The sequence below is a fragment of the Schistocerca cancellata genome, chromosome 2 (assembly GCF_023864275.1).
Source record: "Schistocerca cancellata isolate TAMUIC-IGC-003103 chromosome 2, iqSchCanc2.1, whole genome shotgun sequence".
NCBI lineage: Eukaryota > Metazoa > Arthropoda > Insecta > Orthoptera > Acrididae > Schistocerca > Schistocerca cancellata.
This window is the reverse complement of record NC_064627.1, coordinates 1,038,597,863-1,038,622,270: the sequence shown is the minus strand read 5'-3', so window position 1 is coordinate 1,038,622,270 and position 24,408 is coordinate 1,038,597,863. Positions and strand designations below refer to the sequence as shown.

At 38.4% G+C, this 24,408-nt stretch overlaps 1 protein-coding gene across 1 annotated transcript in view; it reads left to right on the top strand.

Moving 5' to 3' along the window:
- Positions 1-24,408, top strand: part of LOC126163012 (ubiquitin carboxyl-terminal hydrolase 7) — a 230,674-nt gene that overhangs the window by 161,820 nt on the left and 44,446 nt on the right. The window contains exons 16-21 of the mRNA XM_049919876.1: positions 5,539-5,706; positions 5,793-5,946; positions 6,053-6,189; positions 6,273-6,365; positions 6,449-6,572; positions 7,202-7,273. Coding sequence (XP_049775833.1) covers positions 5,539-5,706; positions 5,793-5,946; positions 6,053-6,189; positions 6,273-6,365; positions 6,449-6,572; positions 7,202-7,273 — 748 coding nt within the window. The remainder of the gene's footprint in view (positions 1-5,538; positions 5,707-5,792; positions 5,947-6,052; positions 6,190-6,272; positions 6,366-6,448; positions 6,573-7,201; positions 7,274-24,408) is intronic.

Sequence of the window (24,408 nt, the reverse complement as noted above, 5' to 3'; positions counted from 1 at the left end):
CTATGGACAAGGGAGAAAACATGCTAGAGCAGTTGCGCCGTATAAATTTGAAAGATGTAGCTTATGACGTGGTCCAATCTTGGGAGAGTGTTGGAACAAATACAATTGCAAAATCCTGGAGAATTTTTGCTGCAGGAAAATAAAGAAAATTCTCCAGCTGATGAAAATCTACAGCAGTAGACTGAACCAGAAAATACTACCCTGCTTTCATTGTTACGTAAAGTTCCGGGATGTGCTGATGCTGCAGAAGCTGACATAAATGGATGGATTGTCCAAGATGAAGAATTTGAAGTGACAGATGAAGAAATAGTCAACATGGTAAACAAAAAGTAGATGATGAAGAAGCGGATGTAGTGGAGGAAAGTGCGCCCAAGATATTTCACAACGAAGGACACAAGGCCATAGAAACTGCTTTAAAATATGTAGAGCAACTGGAGGATACATTGTCTACCAAGGTTTTACTTCCAGAATGAGATTTTCTCTCTGCAGCGGAGTGTGCGCTGATATGAAACTTCCTAGTAGATTAAAACTCCGTGCCCGACAGAGACTCGAACTCGGGACCTTTGCTTTTCGCGGGCAAGTGCTCTACCATCTGAGCTACCAAAGCACGACTCACGCCCAGTCCTCACAGCTTTACTTCTGCCAGTATCTCGTCTCCTACCTTCCAAACTTTACAGAAGCTCTCCTGCGAACCTTGCAGAACTAGCACTCCTGAAAGAAAGGAACTGCGAAGACATGGCTTAGCCACAGCCTGGGTAATGTGGAGACTACGTGATTTAGCGGCAAACAAGACAATTACTAACTTCTTCACACAGTAAATATCTATTCAGTCTATTTTGATTTGTGTTGTATTAAATGTTCAACTCATGTGGCCTACTTTAGTTTAATTTTTGTCCCCCCTCCCCCGTGTTTTCCGACCTTCCCACTTATCCAACCTTGTCGCGGCCAGTTTAGGTCGGATAATTGAGACTCTACTGTATTATGAAAGCTTGCTTGCTGCAAATAATGTGATTGGATCAGAATCTTCAACGACAATTTCTCATGAAACAGTGTTGATGGGTGAAGAAATTTGCAGTCATGCTATGGACATGTCGGCTGAAAAAATATTTGTGATTGATGATGAACTTGCTCACAAAAATGAAAACTATGAAGGTGAACATTTTGAAAGGTATGAAGACCACAGCTCATTGGATAAATATGAACCAGAAGAAAAGAAGACAAGAGAAGTAGCCCATCTTTCTTTGGATTGCAGAATTAACATTGTTATATGTGGAAACTGCAAACATCACAAGAAAGGATGCAGGCACTTAAGAAAGAACCAATACTTATCCCAATGGGATATCAATTTCATACGTATGCAGCAATCAGTTTCTGGATGTATGATTGTTTTGTTGAGGATCGAGAGAATTATCAGCAAGTGACTACATCGAATTTACAACAGTGGGCCTTAGCAGCAGCACGGCAGTTTATAGATTTTGAATTTAAAGCTTCTGACAGCTGGGGTCATAGATTAAAAAATAAGCATGAAATTCATCAGTGAAGAGCGACAAGATTTGTTTCAAGAAAAGAAACAGAGACAATAGAATAAACCGTGGCTGCTGCAAACACTTTTCAAACTCGGACATTAAAAATGATATTGAATTCCAACAAAGATTTTGTCATCAACATTGACCGGACAGTTATTTATTGCAGGATATTTAAAAATTCATTTTGTGTTCTATTTTTACCATTCTCTTGTAAAATACTTCAGTTTAGTTTGCCTTTTCTTTCCAGGATGTCAGTATCAGTCAGTGTACAACAGGACTCTGGCTGTCAAAGGAAGTAAAACTATTTTTGTCAAAAGACACAACATTTACAAGAGGCAGTCAGTCTCTTTGGTCCCCGAGTTCAGAAAACAGTAAAAGGATATGAGCAAAATTATAAAAACATTGTAATAATATTTCCAAATCTGGGAAGCAAAGGACAGAACTATATATTGACTTTCTCAACCTTTGTTGGAAGCCTTTCTTGGGTCAAGAACAGTTTCTGTTAATTATTGACTCTTGGGGTTGACAAGCAAAGCCTGAATTATACAACAGTCTTTCAGGATGATGAGAAATCACCAACATAAACGATTAAAGTGATTCCTCCAAAATGTACTTCACTTTTTCATCCATATGACATCTATTTTTATAGACTAGTAAAAAAGTCTGATAAAGTATGTACAAAATTTTGATTATTTTATTGAAAATAATAGAGAAATAAATTCTTGTCAAGGCTGTGTAAAAATAAATCAATAGTTCATCATAAGCTGTCATCGTCAATTTTAAGGAAATGATCCAGTATGCCCGGTATGCTTCCAGGCTTTCTTATGAAAGAGCAGATTTCAGGATGTCAACGAAATATATTTTTGAACAGATCTTATAAAATGCTGTTCCTGTAAACGGTGGTCCTTCATAAATTGTTTTCAATGTTCTTATGACAATTATTATTCTGGTGCTTGCACATAAAATACAAAATTGACAAATGAATGTGACGTTGAAAAATGTGTGAGTGTATAATTTTCTCCTATCAGAATTTTGTTACAGTGGTAATTAATTTTCTTCTGTTAAAAATGCATATGAAATTATTCAACTTTTCAAAAAGAAAATATTGATGAGTGTAATTCACATAGCTGTGAAAGCCATTTCCTAAACAAAATAAAATTATTTAGGATTTAACTGATAACACTTTAGGTCATCAACTTTGTTTTAAAAATTATAACAACCGGTAAACAATTTTAAAAAAAATGAAACCGTGCTGGCAGGTAGGAAGGATTGAACTCAGATTGGCTGCAGGACAGTCTAGCACACTACTGGCTGAGCTACTTCACTCATCTGCTGCCTTGCTACTTACGACCCGCGTATGAGGTGTGTATGAGCTACATTTAAAACTTTAGAGCCTTTTTTTTTCAGTATTTTCTAGATAGTGTGCTTTAAGATTCTATGAATAGACAGTACACCATTGAGATAGACTACTAACACGCGAAGTCTCGTCCTGAACTGAATTTCCAAGACTGGAAGGTCCCCTTATAAAATGCTAGGTCCCACAGCTGAGAACTATGTTTTGTTATGCAATGTGTATGTTATACAGAACATTCAGCTGCCCACAAATGGTGTGGCACGAGAGCATATAGGACAACGATATGGTTTACATTTGTGCACCTTTTATTTTGTAAAAATGTTCTTATGCACAATTTTTTACAAATTTCGGTTTTGCCGGGTGATGTGCAATAACAGCAATTGACAATGTACTTGGTATTTACATGCAGAAAATGAAGTTATTTCAAACTGTATCTGATAAAATAGTTCATCTGGATACAACTTCCTATGAAATAGCATCTGCTAGATAATTTGAATATCGTGCATTTTGAGGCAGAATCATGTTTATCGAAAAATGTGTGCATTTCAGGCCCCTAGTAATCATTTTTCCTTGTCCCTATACTGACAGTGTCAATAAGGTCTGGCAGTTTGCACCTAAGAGGTCTAAAATATTTCCATTGTGCATGGTTAGTCACACTGTTTGCTCAAGACAGTTTTCAGAGAAAGCATTCAGAACTTATTTTCAAGACTGTATGTCTGTACCACTTGCAATAAATCCATAGATGTCCCAGTGCACAATTGGCCGGTAAAAGTGGCATGTTTATGGTACTTCTGCACTACTTAACAAAGACTTTCTTTAAATGATTCACCCACTACACATCAGTATCAGATGGAGGGTAAAACATTCAATGATTAACTTGATTTCATCTAGGACGGCTACTAACATCCAGGTAATTTTGCATTCACACAATTTCAAACTCACTAGACATAATATTTTTGCTGTACCAATGAACACTACCCCGCCTTTTATGTCGTAGCCTATCTTTCGCGTGTATGTTCCGTGCCTCACTAAATATTTTGGAGCTTTCTGCTTTGGATTTCATCCAATTGTCAGTTCAGATTGTAATTTGAACACAACTACTTTCAAGGAGGGCTGTAAATTCAAAAGAATTTTTTTTCAATTTTTTTTTTTTTTTTTTGTCAATTTGCCATTAAAATCTAGCTATTAGAAGTGTATCTGGCTTGTACACTATCAGATTTTGTTCTCTGAGTATTGGGTGACGAGCATTCATTCAGAGAACCTCAAAATGGCATCTACCCCCCCCCCCCCCCCCCCCCAAAAAAAAAAAAAAAAAAAAAAAACTTGTGCACTCTGCTACGTGAGCAACTGCTTTCTTGTGTAATGGACCCTCTGGTTGAGACTTTCCACTAGACTCCAAATCAAAGAAAGGACTCCTATCGACTTTGGGTACAACACTGCAGATTGTAAGTTCTGCTTGCACCCAACAACCGAGGGCAGCAAATTTTACCAATTCCATCAGCTGCATGCAGAAACTGACTATTGTCGCAGAACCCAAAAGACAGAGGAGTCTTTGGTGTCAACATGAGCTAAAAGCCTAAAATGACTGCATCCTGCATCTTTGAGAGCCCCAGGCAGACTGCCTCAACATTCTGGATGATGCCCACTGGCAGAAAAACAAAGTGCTCATTGAATTTCTTTCCAGCCTTGAATGCGATTTTCCCTAAGGAGCTTACACAGCAAGGCCATAGTCGCTTCTTAATTATTATTATCCAACTCAAGTGGGCAGCCCTCCAATCTATGTAGTTCAGAAAATCTGATGCTGGGAAGGATCCAGATGGCACAGTTTGTGAGGTAGCTGTTGAAAGGGAGCATGTTATGGTGAGAAGTGTAGCTTGCCACTGAATGGTCAACAATGCTCTTGGCCATAGTTCAGCGGTGGCCATTCGTTCGGGTGGACAGTTGCTTGGTGGTCTTGCACACATCAAATGCTGCTGGAGAGGAATTGCAGCAGGGCTGGTATGTGAAATGACTGCTTTCACGAGTGTCCCTGTCTCTGATAGGATAGGATAAGCATGTGATGGGAGTGGAGTAGGATATGCTGGCTGGATGAATTGGACAGGTCTTGCACCTTGGTCTTTAGTGGGATACGACCCACATGACAAGTGGTTGGAGTTAGATGTGGTATATGGATAAATCTGGACATTGCGTAGATTGGGTAGACAGCGGAATACTATATTGTGAGAAGTGTGTTGGATGTTTCTCACAAGTATAGATAGCCAAAGGTGTAAAGAAAGTCAGACTTTGGAAATGGTGAATTACATTTTCTGTTGTTCTGTTATATGGCAGGCTGTTGTTTCCTGTGTTTGAAAAGCTACATGACTTCTTCCCTCTCACACACTAGATGCCAAGCTAAATGTAAAAGTGAATGGGAGAAAAACAGATGTGGCGAAGCATGTGATTTGCATCCTCTCTGTCCCAAAGTGTCTTGAGATTTTCAGTGTTGTGTGCATGGTCACTATTTTTGTTATGCACATTTCTACTAATGCAAATTGTGTTCTAACATTTGCCAGTGCTGCTTCCTATGCCCAGTTAATTCATTACAGTATACCTTGCATTGTCTGTTATAAACCATGTAAACCTTTTGTTTTTCTGTCAGTAATACCAGAATTATTGCAGGGATTTGTTTCACCGTGTTGAAGTAACTTTCTGTGATAAAATGATACCCAACGATCCAGGATTTACGATTGATCTGTCACAGAGGATGACTTATGATCAAATGGCACGAGCAGTCGCCGAACGAGTTGGTGTAGACCCTTACTTGCTTCAGTTCTTTAAGTGTCAAAAGTAAGTTATGTGTCAATTAGAATTAGTGGAGCTAACATCTCCAAAAGTCTACATTTACTTACAGTTCAATTTTTATACTTTCTCAGCTACAAAGATAGTCCTGGAAACCCTCTCCGGTGCACCTATGATGGAACATTAAAAGAATTGCTAGTTTATTGCAAGCCTAAGACGCCTAAAAAAATATTTTATCAGCAGCTTAGTATACGAATTAATGAACTTGAAAACAAGAAACAATTTAAGGTATACAGTGCTGTGGTGCTCTTAAAACCAAATGAGTACATAGATTTTTAACTGTTTAAATGAATTAAAAAGCAAGTGATTGATATGTTAAAAAACATGTTTTCAGTGTGTATGGGTAGGCCCAAAATTGAAAGAAGAAAAGGAGCTAATACTGTACCCAAATAAAAATGGTACAGTATCAGACCTCTTGGAGGAAGCAAGAAAGCAGGTTGAACTGTCCGAAAATGGGTCTGGAAAACTTAGGTATGATAGTCTTCTCACAGAAGTAACAACTTACATTCACTGTACTGCTCTTGTGCTCTGATTGCCCTTTTTTTTATGTTTAGGATATTTGAAGTAAACTGCAACAAAATTATTTCTGGCCCAAAGGAAGATGGTCCACTAGAAACACTAAACTCTTCTGCTAGTAAAACATTCAGGTGACTACAAAAACCAATTGTTTTAGCTAACACATTCAACTATGCAAAATTATTTATATTATGTTTGTATTCAATGGATACAGGATAGAGGAGATACCACGAGATGAACTGCACCTAGCAGATGATGAAATGCTAATGCCAGTTGCCCATTTTTATAAGGACATTTTCTCTACATTTGGCATTCCATTCTTCCTTAAAGTGAAGCATGTAAGTATCATTTTCTTAAACATGAGATTCCTAAGTAATTTGAAGTTATGCACTATTAATGGAAAATTACCATTTAGTTGTATTTGTACATGGATACTCTGATCTGATCTGTATTTATCAACTTACAAGAATAGATTCAAAGGTACCTGGTAGTTCTGAGTGAAAAACAAATAATTAAAGGAATAGTATGATAGAGTGGTGAGCTACCAACAGTCAGCACAATGTAGCCAACTGTGTGTTTCCCATTTATGTGGAAGGTACAGAATATTTTACTATGCTTACATACAAAAGTAGTTTCAGGACAAGAAATATGAAATTTCATGGTATTAACAGTTCCTGCATATATTGTGGAACTTGTAATACTATAGTATAGACAATAGCTGATACAACCAAAAGGTACATAAGTTGCTGATATCAGGGTTTATTTGCTAACTGTTTTTGTTATTAGTATATTGAAAGCATATTTTCATTCTTGTTATCATCAGTAGCTTCGATGTTCAAATTATTGATGATTGCTATTAAACTGTCAGTACAATAACTTTACTGCTTACGGTTCTCAAAACTCGTTATATTAAGAGTGCAAGTCTACTTTCAGTAGGAACAAAATTGAATTGAATTGAATTTTCCAGGGGGAGCCATTTTCAAAGATTAAAGATAGATTACTGAAGAAATTAGGAATTCAAGAAAAAGAATTTGAGAAGGTAAGTGAATACTTGTCACATATACAAAATTCTTTTGATTTCATAACTAAGTAGAAAATAACATAACAGTAATTGAGTGAATAGAAATTCTCTGACATTATAATTTGTCTGTATCTGAAGTCTACACTGCATTTTCCCACAGTGATTCTCACAATAATAGGTATATAGCAGACTATTATTTAATCCAGGGTTTCTACTATCGATAATTTTGCAACGAAACTGAACTTTTGTAATGTGTCTCCTCGTGATATGTGTAAATGTATTCCTGCCATTTGCTGACTTCCTACAGCAAACTGTGCATTAATCTAAAGTATATTAATAGGCAACAGTATCATGGCAGTTATGAAAGGCTGTGCAACATCAGAAGTAAACTTTTTATTTATGTTCTGAAGCTTAATGATCTGCAGAAATAAGAGGGTACGGTTACATGGCAAGGTGATTTAAGAAATGCACATTTTCTTTTGTTGGGTTTTGAGAGTGGCATTAGTAGCTATTGGATGAGCTAACAGAACCAGTTTCACAAAATAGCAGGTAAATGATGGATAGAGAGAGCAAGCAGTGTTAAGAAACTGATATTTGTATTTCATATTAAATCAAATAGATGTCAGAACTAATAGAAAAAATTGACATTGTAACATATCAACTTAGGTCCTTTTATTGATTGTGAAAAAGTATTAATGAGCTAAAAAGAGTGAAGATACCTCAGTTACTAATCCAAAGCGGTTGTAGTGAAGTTTGTGTATATCGGAATTTTAGATGCCAGAAAAAAGTCATTTTAGTACTCATGTTGATGACATCATTTTTAAATGTCAGAAGAAATTACATTTCTCTGTAGAGAGCACTCTTTGCAGATGCTAGTCATTTTAGCTCAGTCATAGAATAATCAGTTGGAAATACAAATGACTATAACCAGTTGCAGTTATTTGTCTTCCCCTTACACATTTTTGGACAATTATACAGTCTGCATCTGATGGATTGATTTCAGTTTTAAAAAAACAGTGGGTTACTTGTAGATTACTTACAGACAGCGTCTGGCACTGTTTTTCAATAGTCACAGGCTTCTTTTGTCAGATACACTTCTATAAACTGGATTAAGCAAACAAAGACTATCTTTGCAGCCTGTACTAGGTTACAAAAGAAATACAAAATATCATTACATATTTCTACATTGAAGACAAGAAATTATGGCATTCAAAAGAAGTAAGAAAGAAAGACCGATTTAAGAGAATTAACAACAAACAAACAATAGACACTGTCAGCAAAGTAATATATTAGATTGTAACAGGACTTCTAACAATGGCACCAGCAGAAACCTCAAAATATTTCACTATCTGTATGTCAGTCAAAAGGACCTTCAGATGAATTTACTGGAAACAGAACTCAATTTCTGCAGAGTAATGTAGAATTAATAAATATTTAACATTAATGTGAAAATAATAAACACAGCAGTATGAGGTCTGTTCAGAAAGTGAAGGGAATTTTTATAATTTTGCTTTGTTATATTAGTCAAATTTGCATGATTTTATTGTTTTTGTGTTTGTAAACATGCCTGAAAAGTATCTCTGTCAGTGGTAGATGTATCAAATATTTAGTCTTTTGTCAGTTGTCAAATAGGTTACATGGTTTTATTGTAGGAAAGTTCTTGTAGAATGTAAATACATTAGGATTGAAGGGTACCACTAAGAGAGAAGCAAAAAAGTGTTGAGTTGTTGATAGGCACACAAAAAAGAGGAAACTTCCTAGCCCCCCCCCCCCCCCCCACACACACACACACACACACACACACACACACACACACACACACACACACACACACACACACACACACAATGCCCATACATTGTGCTGGCTAGAGGCCACTTAGGAGCATAGTAGGCGTGCGCGTGGGGGGTTGCACATTCATCACATTTTACTCTAGCTTGTCAAAGGATAACTCCAAAAGATAGCAAGTTTTCTTTCTTTTGTGTGTGCCTATCACTTACTAAATGCTTCTGCTTTACTTGATTTTTGCAAATCATCATCTTGAACAGTTTCCAGCCCCACGCTGGGTCTGTTTGGAAGACGAGCCTCACCATCTAGTCTTGTTTTCCCACCATCTTTCTGTTTTTACCCTGGTCCAGTCCTCATCTCTTTTTGCCACGCACTTCTCCACACCTTTCAGCCATCCATCCCTTGGTCTTATTTGTTTCCTTCCCATTTGCATTTCATGTATCTCATTGGGGATCCTCTCATTTTCCATTCTCTTTAAGTGTCGATACTATCTTATCCTTGATATTTCTATCCTGCTCTGCAAGGGTTCCTCTTTCACTATTTCCCCTATCCTTCCATTCCTCATTGTATTTTTCTTTGTTGCTCCTATTCTACTTCTGTGGAATGTAACAATATTATGAAAAGGAAAGTTGCTTCTCACCATGTAGCGGAGATGCTGAGTCATCCTTCATTTCAATGACTGTTTCGCAGCCTATTCCATATTAATCCTTCCCACCAACACCAGCTTTTCTGAATTCTGCAGGTGAGGACTTTGCCTGCAATACATCTTACGTTCCTGTAACCCTCCTGGCCTCAACCTTCGTTAGTCACTGACCTCATCCATCCAGCCCCTTCCCTGTTCCCATTCCAGCACTACACAGCCCTCATTCCACCATCGCACCCAGTCTTTTTACTTCTCTCCTTTTCCACAAACTCACTCCCCACCTCTCCCCTGTCCTCTGTCTAAACTGCAGCACTTCACTGTCTGCCACCCCTACCCTACTATCCCTCCCCCTCCCTGCCCCAGCCTCCTCCTTACCCCCACCCAGTCACCACTCCCATCATGCACTGGTGCTGCTGCTCGCAGTGTGGTTTCAGTTGACTGAAACTGCAGTTTTGTGTGTGTGTGTGTGTGTGTGTGTGTGTGTGTGTGTGTGTGTGTGTGTGTTTGACAAAGGCCTTACTGGCTTAAAGATTTATTTGTGACAGTCTTTTTTGTTTTGCCTGTTAGCGACTCAGCATCTCTGCTATGCGATGAGTAGAGTAGCAACTTTCCTTTTCACAATATTATTACATTCCATCCTAGATTTTCCACTAATTCTGAGGAACTTCATTTCACATGGCTGCAATCCTCTTTTCATCCCTCTTCTTCATTACCAATGTTTTGGATGCATAGCTCAGTATTGGGATGTAGTAACTTCTTTATATTACATCTTTGCTTTTTTGTGGGATGTCTTTGTTCCAAACGAGACTCCTAACACTTCACAGGAATTCTTCTGTCTACCGTGCTCTCTGATTTTTCTCGTTTCTTCCGTTTTCCTCTATCAGACCTCTCAAGTACTTGACACGTTCCACCTTCTTCAGTTTGTTGACCTTCAATCCTTATTCCGCTAGTTGGTCTATCTCTCTTTCTAGTTGTAACTGTGATCTCACATTTGATTATAATTAAATTCAATCCATATTGTCTCACAATTTCTTCCCAAGTATCCAGCTGTTCCTGAATATCCTCCAGAATATAAAAGTAAAGTTTCTACAATCCTTCCTGTGTCAGGTGCTCCCCCCACCCCCTGCAGAGTTAACTTCAACCTCCTTCAGTCTGTTTCACCTCCAAGGCTTTGCGGATTTGCAAGTGCTCAAAGTACTTCTTCCACACAATCTTTAGTGTCTCCTTATTAACTGCTTTCCCATTTCTGTTAATCATTGTTTTATCCTCTCTCAAATCTCTCCTCTTACTTTTGACCATTCTATATAGTACTTTCTTTATTTCCTATGCTATCTTCCTCCATAATCTTTGTCCATTCTTCCATCCACAATCTTTTCCCCTCAGCCACTGTCTTATTTGCCTGTTTCTTCTATTTCTTATGCTCCTCTCTTTCTGCTGAAGTCCTTTCCACAGTTGGAAGACCTTGTTCTTCTTCCCACCATTTTTGTGTTTGCATTAAATTTAGTTGTATAAAAACAAATCAAGGACTTTGCATTAAATTTTACCATAAGAATGGAATTGAGTGCACCAAGTTTCAGAAATGTTAGCTCGATGGGTCTGCTATGAATAAAACAAGTATTTACGAGGGTATAAGTGTTTAAAGCTTTTGTTAATGATTCTGTCAGCAGTTGCAGTATTTGTATTGGGTGACTAGTTTTGAACTATACAGGGTTGTTTTCAAGCCTGGGCTACTGAGGCTGTTCTTAATAACAAACATCTAAGTGCCAACACTTGCTTTATAAATGTTTACAGAATGAGTGCCACTATCCACACATGCCTTTTTCTGCTGTAAACATTTATAAAGCACATTTTGGCCATTGTATGTTACTTTTATTATTAATATCAGGCACTGTCCAGTGCAGCCTCATTAGACCAGGCTTGAAAATGAACCTCCAAAGTTTTAAACTAGCTACCTAATGTAAATACTGCAACTTTTGGTAGAATCATTAATAAACACTTTGAGGAATTTAAAAAAGTTGCTGGTTCTACGCTAATAAAATTTTGAAACTGAAGAAGAACTGCGTGTTTCAAAGGAGGCAGAGAAGACATTGAAGATTACAAGCACTCTGGATGTCCTGGCACATCATCATTTGATGAAATTGTGGAAAAAGTGAAAGAAATGATTATGAAGGATTGCCATATCACAGTAAGAGAAGTTATTAATGTTGTTGGCAAATTAATTGGTTTGTGCCATGAAATTTTTGCAGATGTTTGTGAAACATGTGACAGCAGTTTTTTTCCCAAAATTGTTGAATTTCACATAACAGCATTGAATGAAAACTGCTCACTAATCACTTGATGAATTTAATAATAATGTGGAATTACAGAAACATGTCATGAAAGATAATGAAATATGGGTTTATGGATGATGTCAAAACTAAGGCTCATTTGTTGCAGAGGAAGCATTCTAAATCGCCAGATGTGGCCACATGTCAATGTTATGCTTACTGTGTTCTTAGATTTTAGTGGCATAGTGCTCCATGAGTTTTTTCCACATGATCTGTGAGTCAATAAGGAGTACCACTTAAAAGTTCAGTGCTGGTTACATGAAGCAGTCCAAAAAATCCTCTGTATTTGTAGCGAAATGATGATGACTGATTGTTCTGTCATTTTGAAAGGCAATTCATGACAGTTTCACCACAATAAAGAACCTTCTAACACTGGTGCTTTTTTGTGAATTTTTGGCCAGAAGCAGTACTGTAATAATGCCCAAGCCTCCATATTCTTCAAGCATAGACCCATCTGACTTTCTACTGCTCCCAAAAATAAAGAAAACCTGAAAGGTATGCCAAGCGTAGATGAGATTAAAAACATACAGCTGAGAGACCTAAAAGCTATCGCAAAGATAAAGTTCAAAAAGTGTCGGTACTGGAAAAAATGACAGTGTAAGAGTAGTATAATATCTAACGGGAAGTATTTTGCTGGGGATAACTTTGATGTAGACAAATAACTGGAGGCAAAATCCCAAAGGTTCTCCTAGATGAAAAGTCACAAATGAAAAACAGGAAAGACAATACAAATTAAGGAACAGATTGAGCCACAGGTACTGGGAAAATAAACTTCATTACACTGTACATAAAATACTGGCATAGCTGAATCAATTAAATTGGAGAAATCTTAAAGCTACTTTCACTGCCTAGTTACAATTCAGATCTAGGCATTTATCACAGCTCTTAAGGACTTGACAAATTCTCCCTTTAACAGAATCATTAAGTTTTTTGTCAACCAAAATGTTAGGAGTCAAGTCTAGATTATAGGGTTAGTGTCCTGAGTAATGTAATAGTAGTCGTAACCTTCCTGGCTGAAGGAGTGCGGTGTAGCTTGGTTTGTTGGGTGTGAGGCAATGTGATCCCATATAATAGCTTTGTGGTCATGATGTGATGCAAAACACTTGGAGAAATCAATGGAAAACTGTCAGACAGTTGACTTATTGTGAAATGCCGGTTTTACAAATTTTTTCGTCAAATTTCCATACCAGTTCATTGGTGCCTAGTCACCTCTGCATGAGGATCATTCCTCTTTCTTATCTTAAACACCACCATTAATGCACACAACCTTCACTCATCACTTTCTGTCTGTATGCAGCACAAATAGCATAATGAAAGGAAACGGTTTTGATTCTTTGTCACTAAAAACAATATTCCAGTAGAGAGCCCATATTTGGGGAATTTTTAATTGCATCAATCGTTTTGAATTTCTGCAGTAAGCAAATGAAAAAAATATACCTTGTGCATGAAATATTTCAGTGGGTGACAAATTTGTCTTCCACAGGTGCTGTGATTGTCACTTTTGTTCTTGAAGCTTGGCCTACTTCCATGCTAAAGTATTGTTCATCAGGCATCTCTCTTTATAGTGAAGGCCAACCCTCGGCACCTGTTGTTGCAGAAGTCTTTCATGAAACCACATTAAACAGATATTCGTGTTGTAATGGGAGACTTATTAATAATATTCATCAAAAAATTGTGGTAAATGAAACTTATAACACTAAATTGGCTGTCTTCCTAAACACAGAACAATAAGCAAGAAATCTACAACTTGTTGCCGACCAGGTCACCACTTGGTTCAAAGATGTCCTGGGTGAGAAAGAGGGTGGAAATTGTCATGTTATGAATCATTTTGAGGAGACATGTTTACATCAGACATTAGATCTTACCAATTGTGCACTTGGTACAGATTAGCGTATTTCATGCAGAAGTAATGATTCGTGAAAGCACATTATAAAGACAGCTGCCCTCAATGCTTTATTTCTATAAATGGTGGGAAATTAAAGCTGTTGTAATACAGCGCAGTGAGCAGAGGGAAGGTTGCTCCTAGCATCACTATAATCACGAGATTATCATTAAGGCAGTGACTCGTCCTACTTACCCACCCTTCTAAATGCTGCAAACCTATAATACAGGCAGCAGTGACCCAACATGCTGACAGTGAAAATATTGCTTACCATTCTAATGGTACGTGATATGATTAATAACTCTGCATTTTCTGCTTTGTTTCAAGGCTGACTTTGAGCAGGAATACGTCAAACGTCAAAGAAAACTTAAAATGCGGGAAATGTTAATTAGGGAAGACATTGTATTGAGAGAATAGGACTTCTGTTGGAACAGACTAAATTGAAAGTAAAAAGCATGAAAACATAAAATGCAGGATCATAGAAATGGGGCTTTACTGTAACTGACGTTTGGATGACACTAGAGTTGATTATATATGACAAATGATTTCAGGGAGTTTCTGTGAAGTGTTTAATATTTGCTACATCATTTTACAGCATAATATGCCTTATTTATTTACAAAAAGTGGAGAATGTGTGTATTTGTGAAACTGTGACGTTCTGAACAAGTAAAGTGAAGGTTAAAAGACTAGTATTGTGGTGCAAGCTCCTAATTTTTGGGACAGAATATTACATAACCTGTAAAAATGTCAGATTATTCACAGTAAGGGTTGGTTTCATTTTAAGCTTGGCTTGGCATCCAGCAGCAGTCAAGTTTTTAAGATCTCACTTAATATCTTCTCCCATTAGAACTTAAAATCTCTGAAGTGATGATTTGAATGCATAAAAATAAATGTGCATCAAAGAAAAAGGTGCTGACAGTGAAACTGGCTTTAAGTAGGTAAATATCCAAAAAGTAACTGTCTGGTTGAATTCTTAAGCAGCGGAGCATATAAGAGGCCGCTGCTCACCTCACATGAAGATGACATGTAGAAATATTGTGAACAAAAGTGAAACTGTCAACTTGAGTGATCGCAGTTTATTTAATGCTGAATCGGTATAAAATATTAATATTGACCAAATAGAGCACATCTTATAAAATCACACATATTTTTCTTTGCAAGACTTGGTTCTCCAGATCCAGATGACAGTAATCTTGGTCACTCACAAAAACTTCATTACTTATTTCTTTGCCAGCTTTATTTCAGTGGGTTGATGTGATTGTACTGAAACAGTATAGATAACTGCTAAACATGGCACACATTATTTGTCAAACTCTCACACCTGTGCCAGTGTGAATAATTATATATGACACAGTACTGTAGAAACTGCTAAATATTAGCATTTTTATTAAATTTTAAGGCAATTTTTTTAAATTCTTTATTTCTAGGAATGTACCAAATGTTGTTTTACTTTGACATAGCCCACTTCTGTACTAGAGTGTTGTTAAACCATTTTTGGTTGAAATGCTGTTGTTTACAATTTAATTACTACAGGTATAGTAAGGAGTGAGGGGAAATAGTTAAAGAGAAACAGATGCATTGACCATAGGGTAGGCAAGATTTAGGAGACATGGGAATGTTAAAAGAATACGAACTGGCAGGATACCAAGACAGGACAGGACAGTAAGAGATACGAACCTAGAGCAAGGCAGACAGATGGAGTATTGGAGTGAATGAATGTTTGAAGAAGAGATAAGAAGACAGGTACAGAGAGGATAGAAAAAGGTGGTGGGATGACAGGAAAATATGGAGAGCTGTATGTTCTAAACAGACCTAGCCAACTGTAGAAGATTATATTGATGATGAATAATTACGAATGTGCATGTTTAGTGATGTACAACCCCCATTCGTAATTTCAGAAAACCCATACTTACATTCAAATAATGCTGAAAGAGATATTTAATTTTTTTTAATTTATATTCTTGCATATTACCTATCAATAACCATATTCCTTTTCTTTATTGCTTGATTTAGAAATTTGTTGTTGTTCAAATTATATTTTCCAAGGACGTAACGCCATTATCAAATGGCCATGTGTATTTGAATAGTAAGCACATAATAGTGGTTCACTGCTGCACCAATCTGGAAAAAAATATCGTATTACTCAACCTTATGTTCAGTAGGTCAAACCCATATGAAGTATGATCAAAAAATAATGGGAATTTTTGTTTCTCTTGAAGAATCTTTATTTATTCATCATTGTCAACTTTGTCTCCTTAAAAATAATGTATTACGGATATATTACACTAGTGCCAGTACTTTTTCCAGTCTTGGAAGCACTTCCGGTAATCACTTTTCGGCATGGTATTCGGTGACACTGTAATTATCTCATGAATAGTGGCAAAATGACATCCTTTCATTCTCTAGAATGGAAAGGAGTTGCAGGGGTCTATGTCTTGTGAATAGAGTGACTGAGGCAACATAATGGGTTTGTTTTTTTCGTGCCAGAAAGTTATGAACAAGCATTGGGGTGCGAACGTGATCATTATCGTGGTGCAATTTCCATGAGAGGTTTTGTCACAGCCCTGCTTGTTTACTTCAGATTGCTACACTCAAATGGTACATAACTTTTACAAGTTCTGGATTGGTGTTGACTTCATTCCGCAATTCTTGAGCTATGTCTTTGCAGCGGCGTTTTTGTCAGAATTCAGTAATTTATGAACAAACTTTGCTGCAACACGTTTCATGCCCAAAACATCCTAAAAAATTGCTTGGCATGAGCCGAAGAATGTGCCGACGGCATCAGCAAACTCTCTGATGGTGATTCGGCAATTTTATAGAACAATTTTTTTTACTACTTCCACATTAACGTCAGTTATTGATGTGCTATGGGGTCCAGGGCAGTTGTTGCCTTAGTCTTCTTGGCCCTCTTTGAAACATTTATATCACTTGTAAACTCTTGTCTTAATCATAGTAGATTCGCCAAAAGCCACAGTCAAGAGTTTGAGTGTGTCACTTTATTCCATATTTAATGCATATTCTTTGATGCGTGTTTTTCAAAAGTAAAAATTCAGTGAGCACTGGAAGACACGAATAACCTTGTCGACTGTCAACAATAAATTAAATATTCAAAACAGCTGAAAATACAAACATACCTCAGGACACAGACGTATCAGCTAGATGATAAAAATTTTGAAAATCGGGTGTATAAATCCCGTGAAATTGGGGGAAAAAAATTCCTGTTACTTTTCGATCACACCTTGTACCTCCTATCTTAAATAACCATCTGACCACTCTCCTACATTATTTGTGTAAGTTGTGTGCTCAGTGCTGTATTGTATTTTAATGTGTTTGCTTCTGGCTTTTGCAGTTCTCTCTCTCTCTCTCTCTCTCTCTCTCTCTCTCTCTCTCTCTCTCTCTCTCTCTCTCTGCTTGAGACTGTTCCACTGTAATAACCGATTGCAAAGTTCTTGAGAGTTTTGTCTGATGTTGTTGAGGAAACAGCATATTTTGGCAAGCCAGGTGTTAATCATATTCAAATGTGACTTTGAGGAGCCGTAGTTGCTTGCCAATATATACAGTGAGCCATTAGAAGGGTGCAGGCTCCAGGAGGTAGGCTATAATGTCATTGTACAGGGTTCAGTTATTGAACTGTATTGGGGGGGGGGAGGAGAAATGTGAATTAGTTACAAACTATGGCATTCACACACTATTCAACATCTAAAAGTCACTACAGATATTCGGATTTAGGTTGTGACATGTTCGATATGCCTGCCATCATGGCGATGATGTGGCGCAAACAAATAGCAAAATTCTGCATGACCTACTGAAGTGTCGGAACATCGATACTGTTAATGACCTCCTGAATGGCTGTTAACAGCTCAGCAATAGTTTCGTGGTTATTGCAATACCTTGTGTTTAATATAGTCCCACAAAAAGGAGTCGTGTGTTCGGATCCGGAGAATACGGCAGTCAATCGAGGCCCCTGCCAGTGGCCTCTGGGTACCCCATAGCCAGAATGCAGTCGCCACAGTGCTGCTCCAGCGCACCAAACACTCTCCTGCTTCAATGAGGTTGAACTCCGTCATGCGTGTATCACATCTTATCGAAATTAGGGTCACTTTGGATAATGGGGATGAAATCGTCTTCCAAAATCCTTCATGTGAGGACACACATAATGCCAATAGTGCATCACAGTCACAAGTTAAATAAACAAAAGATATGCAACTTCTGTTAAAAGAGGACATCTTACCCTGTGCAAGATAGAAACTGGGTGGACCTTGAAGTCCTCACTATGGGAAATAGGCATACGCCATTTAGTAGCTATCCCTAATTAAGGGCCACCAAACAAAAAAAGCCTGTGTCACTAACCTTACATTTGGTAAAGAACTTATCATTTTATCTTTGACAGTGTATATGATGTTGATGTTGTTGTTGTTGTTGTTGTTGTTGTCGTTGTTGTGTTCTTCAGTCCAGAGGCTGGTTTGATGCAGCTCTCCATGCTGCTATATCCTGTGCAAGATTCTTAGTCTCCCAGTACCTACTGCAACCTACATCCTTCTGAATCTGTTTAGTGTATTCATCTCTTGATCTCCCTCTGCAATTTTTACCCTCCACGCTGCCCTCCAATACTAAACTGGTGATCCCTTGTTGCCTCAGAATATACCCTACCACCCGACCCCTTCTTCTAGTCAAGTTGTGCCACAAATTTCACTTCTCTCCAATTCTATTCAATACCACCTCATTAGTTATGTGATCTACCCATCTAATCTTCGGCATTTTCTGTAGCACCACATTTCGAAAGCTTCTATTCTCTTCTTCTCTAAACTATTTATTGTCCATGTTTCACTTCCATACATGGCTACACTCCATACTAATACTTTCTGAAACGACTTCCTGACACTTAAATCTACACTCGATATTAACAAATTTTTCTTCTTCAGAAAAGCTTTCCTTGCCATTGCCAGTCTACATTTTATATCCTCTGTACTTCGATCATCATCAGTTATTTCACTCCCCAAATAGCAATACTTATTTACTACTTTAAGCATCTCATTTCCTAATCTAATTCCGTAAGCATCACCCGACTTAATTCGACTACATTCCATTATACTCCTTTTGCTTTTGCTGATGTCCATCTTATATCTTCCTTTGAAGACACTGCCCATTCTGTTCAACTGCTCTTCCAAGTCCTTTGCTGTCTCTGACAGAATTACAATGTCATCGGCGTACCTCAAGTTTTTATTTCTTCTCCACAGATTTTAATACCTACTCTGAATTTTTCTTTTGTTTCCTTTACTGCTTGCTCAATATACAGATTGAATAACATCGGGGAGAGGCTACAACCCTGTCTCACTCCCTTCCCAACCACTGCTTCCCTTTCATGCCCCTCTACTCTTATAACTAAAAGAATGGTTCAAATGGCTCTGAGCACTATGGGACTTAACATCTTAGGTCATCAGTCCCCTAGAACTTAGAACTACTTAAACCTACCTAACCTAAGGACATCACACACAGCCATGCCCGAGGCAGGATTCGAACCTGCGACCGTAGCGGTCGCTCGGTTCCAGACTGAAGTGCCTAGAACCGCTCGGCCACACTGGCCAGCACTGTTATAACTGCCATGTGGCTTCTGTACAAATTGTAAATAGTCTTTTGCTCCCTGTATTTTACCCCTGCCACCTTCCAAATATGAAAGAGAGTATTCCAGTCTACATTGTCAAAAGCTGTCTCTAAAGTCTACAAATGCTAGAAACGTATGTTTGCCTTTCCTTAATCCATTTTCTAAGATAAGTCGTAGGGTCAGTATTGCCTCATGTGCTCCAACATTTCTACAGAATCCAAACTGATCTTCCCCGAGGTCTGCTTCTTCCAGTTCTTCCATTCGTCTGTAAAGAATTCGGGTTAGTATTTTGCCGCTGTGACTTATTAAACTGATAGTTTGGTAATTTTCACATTTGCCAACACCTGCTTTCTTTGGGATTGGAATTATTATATTGTTCTTGAAGTCTGAAGGTATTTTGCCTGTCTCATACATCTTGCTCACCAGATGTAGAGTTTTGTCAGGACTGGATCTCCTAAGGCCGTCGGTAGTTCTAATGGAATGTTGCCTATTCCTGGGGCCTTGTTTAGATTCAGGTCTTTCAGTGCTCTGTCAAACTCTTCACGCAGTATCATATCTCCCATTTCATATGAGAAAACAAAAAAACTACCATATAACATTTTAGAAAACAGAAGGCGGGCTAGTTGTGTCAAAACCTAAGTCAATGCCAAATCAACACTAGACAATACAGCTGATGATTGCCTGGGTAATACAGCTGACGATTGCTTGGATAAAAAAGTGTGGAATTAACATCAGGAATCTTGCACTCAGAGTGCCGTGATTGACAGTATATGACGAGGTGTACCACCAGCAAGTGCTGAGCATGGAGTAGCTTACACAAGGAAGTAAGTAAACTGGTACACCAGGTTAGCAATGGTACTGCCATCTGTTGATGGGAAAAATAATGCAGGGCCAACTACCCTGGGCATTCACAATTTGAATTAGTGATTTACACACAAAAGGAAAGAACATTACAAAAAAAGTTGAATGCAAAGCAGATGAAATGGGAGATCTGATACTGCGTGAAGAGTTTGACAGAGCACTGAAAGACCTGAGTCTAAACAAGGCCCCAGGAGTACTGATGGCCTTAAGAGATCCAGTCCTGACAAAACTCTACCATCTGGTGAGCAAGATGTATGAGACAGCCGAAATACCTTCAGACTTCAAGATGAATATAATCATTCCAATCCCAAAGAAAGCAGATGTTGACAGATGTGAAAATTACCGTACTATCAGTTTAATAAGTCACAGCTGCAAAATACTAACGCGAATTCTTTACAGACGAATGGAAAAACTGGTAGAAGCCAACATCGGGGAAGATCAGTTTGGATTCCATAGAAATGTTGGAACGTGTGAGGCAATACTGACCTTACGACTTATCTTAGAAGAAAGATTAAGGAAAGGCAAACCTACGTTTCTAGCATTTGTAGACTTAGAGAAAGCTTTTGACAATGTTGACTGGAATACTCTCTTTCAAATTCTAAAGGTGGCAGGGGTAAAATACAGGGAGCGAAAGGCTATTTACAATTTGAACAGAAACCAGATGGCAGTTATAAGAGTAGAGGGGCATGAAAGGGAAACAGTGGTTGGGAAGGGAGTGAGACAGGGTTGTAGCCTCTCCCAGATGTTATTCAATCTCTATATTGAGCAAGCAGTAAAGGAACCAAAAGAAAAATTCGGAGTAGGTATTAAAATCCATGGAGAAGAAATAAAAACTTTGTGGTTCGCCGATGACATTGTAATTCTGTCAGAGACAGCAAAAGACTTGGAAGAGCAGTTGAACAGAATGGACAGTGTCTTGAAAGGAGGATATAAGATGAACATCAACAAAAGAAAAAAAAAAGAGGATAATGGAATGTAGTCGAATTAAGATGGGCGATGCTGAGGGAATTACATTAGGAAATGAGACACTTAAAGTAGTAAAGGAGTTTTGCTGTTTGGGGAGCAAAATAACTGATGGTGGTCGAAGTAGAGTGGATATAAAATGTAGACTGGCAATGGCAAGGAAAGCGTTTTTGAAGAAGAGAAATTTGTAACATCGAGTATAGATTTAAGAGTCAGGAAGTCGTTTCTGAAAGTATTTGTATGGAGTGTAGCCCTGTATGGGAGTGAAACATGGACAATAAATAGTTTGGACAAGAAGAGAATAGAAGCTTTCGAAATGTGGTGCTACAGAAGAATGCTGAATATTAGATGGGTAGATCACATAACTAATGAGGAGGTATTAAATAGAATTGGGGAGAAGAGGAGTTTGTGACACAACTTGACAAGAAGAAGGGACCGGTTGGTAGGACATGTTCTGAGGCATCAAGGGATCACAAATTTAGCATTGGAGGGCAGTGTGGAGGGTAAAAATTGTAGAGGGAGACCAAGAGATGAATACACTAAGCAGATCCAGAAGGATGTAGGTTGCAGTAAGTACTGGGAAATGAAGAAGCTTGCACAGGGTAGAGTAGCATGGAGAGCTGCATCCAACCAGTCTCTGGACTGAAGACAACAACAACAACAACAACAACATATGTACTAGAGTTGGAGTCATGAATGATAGCAGTAGAGTTTAAGCTCATTCTGTGCACCTATTTCACACATTCTCTAACTGCGAATTAGTGTTAAACAGTTTTCTGAGCACTCTGCTGTGAATTTTGTACCCAGGGCGAGCATTAAGTGTGATCATAGGGAGTTATGTAGAGAATTTTTATTCCATTTGTTGCAAATTGTTGTGACTGATGGTGGTTTAAGTGACAAATTCTACACAAGCAAGCAAGAGACATAATTTGCAGGATATACGTTTACAAGTGTAAAGCATGTGTGTACGTTTACAGAAACTGTCACTTGGAACTAGAAACACTGCAATCCCCGCCATTTCTCGATCTGCACGACCGGCCATCGTTCCTGGATCGGACTACAGTGCATGTAAAAATTATTACTAACTTTGGTCTCTTGTTTATTCTCAGTATCACTCCTGATGATGGGCATGTAGTAGCCCGAATCCAGTTGTTGTTTAAGCATTGAAAAATAAAAATAAAAACTTCACAACTGAAGCAGTATTTTGTCTCTGCCATAATGCTGCGCTGTGGATGTTCATTCAGCAGGATTGTTTGCTTCAAAGATGAACACTAAACGGTGAAGAGTGAAGCATGTTTTGGTAGGCTGTCAATGTCTGCAAATGAGGTTGTCGTTGATCATGTAAGCAACCTGGTGATGTTGGATAGGCCAGTCCTGGGCAGAGAACTTGCAGGCAAAATTAAAATTAGTATTGGATGTATTTATTCCATTTTAATGAATCTTTAGGGTCTCTGGGGTGTTTCAGCAAAATATGCGTCGAAGTTGCTAACCATAGAAAAGAAGCAGAATCATTCGGAGATCACACAGGGCGTGCTGGATACTGTATACAGTAATACCAATTTTGTTAACCCGTTGATCACTGATCATGAGTTCTGCGTTTATGGATACAATCTGGAAACAAAGTTTGTCATTACAGTAGACGTTTGAATCCCTGAGGACACCCCCCCCCCCCCCAAAAAAAAAAGGGGGGGGGTCAGAGGGAGGTCTGCATTAATGTGAAAGTAATGCTGACTGTCCTTTTCGACTCCAGTATTGTAATAGGAAATGATCACATGCTTGGTACTATTAATGTCAGTAAAACAGAGGTTCTGTGTTGCTATCATGAATCACTGACACACAAACAGCCGGACTTGGGGCAGCAGGCACATGGCACATTCAGCCCGATATTATGCTCACTCATCGTTCTCACTTAGTTTTTTGGCCAGACACAACAGAGCTGTTTTTTGACAGCCTCTCAGTTCCCTTGACTTAACACTGAATCACTTCTGGCTTTTATCTAAACTGAAAAAGACTCTGAAAGGGACCAGATTTCAGAAAATGCTAGACATTATGCCGAATTCTGTTGAGCAACTAACTGTGCAACTTACCAAAAGAGTCTTCTCAGCGATTCTTCCAGCAATGGCAGCAGTGTTGAGGGAGGTGTGTCGAAGCTGAAGTCAACTACTTTGTAAGTGACTGGTGCGAAACACACCACAAAGTTATTGTTTATGCATCCTAAAGCATTTGGATTTCAGAACTGCTCACTGAAGTGCTTTATCAAAGTCTTCTGTAGTTAAAATAGTGGTTTAAATAAGTATGTGAAATCACTTAATCAACACACACACACACACACACACACACACACACACACACACACACACACACACACACACAAGATTTCAGCTCAGCAAAGCGTGAGAACCAGCATTGGCAGCACTAAGGCGTTGTTGGCCACTGAGAAGTCAATTCAGTCAGATAATGCTGATGGGGGTCACAGCCAGGACAGCTAGTCAAAGTACCTACACCTTGCCCTTACTCGTATGTGGGAGTCCAAGGCTCGTGAACAGACTTTCCTGTACCGAGCATGCAGAGTCCACAATTAAAATGATTAATGGAAAATCTCATATAGAGATGTGAAACAAATACTAACAAAGAGATAGAGGGGCTGGCCAGTACTTACCTCAGCTCAGTACAGCCGATAGATACACATAAAACAAAACCGAAAATTTATGTTCCTAGCTTTCGGAACAAATGTTCCTTCATCAGGGAGGAGAGAGGGGAAAGAAAGGGAAGAAGGGAAAGGAGATTCAGTTACTCACAACCCAGGTTATGAAGCAACAGGGAAAGGAAAATAGGGAGGGTAGCAAGAATGGAGGCATGGTTGTCAGAGGCTATTTTCCTTTCCCTGTTGCTTCATAACCTGGGTTGTGAGTAACTCAATCTCCTTTCCCTTCTTCCCTTTCTTTCCCCTCTCTCCTCCCTGATGAAGGAACATTTGTTCCGAAAGCTAGGAACATAAATTTTCGGTTTTGTTTTATATGTATCTATCGGCTGTACTGAGCTGAGGTAAGTACTGACCAGCCCCTTATAATGTATTAATGTAAGGAG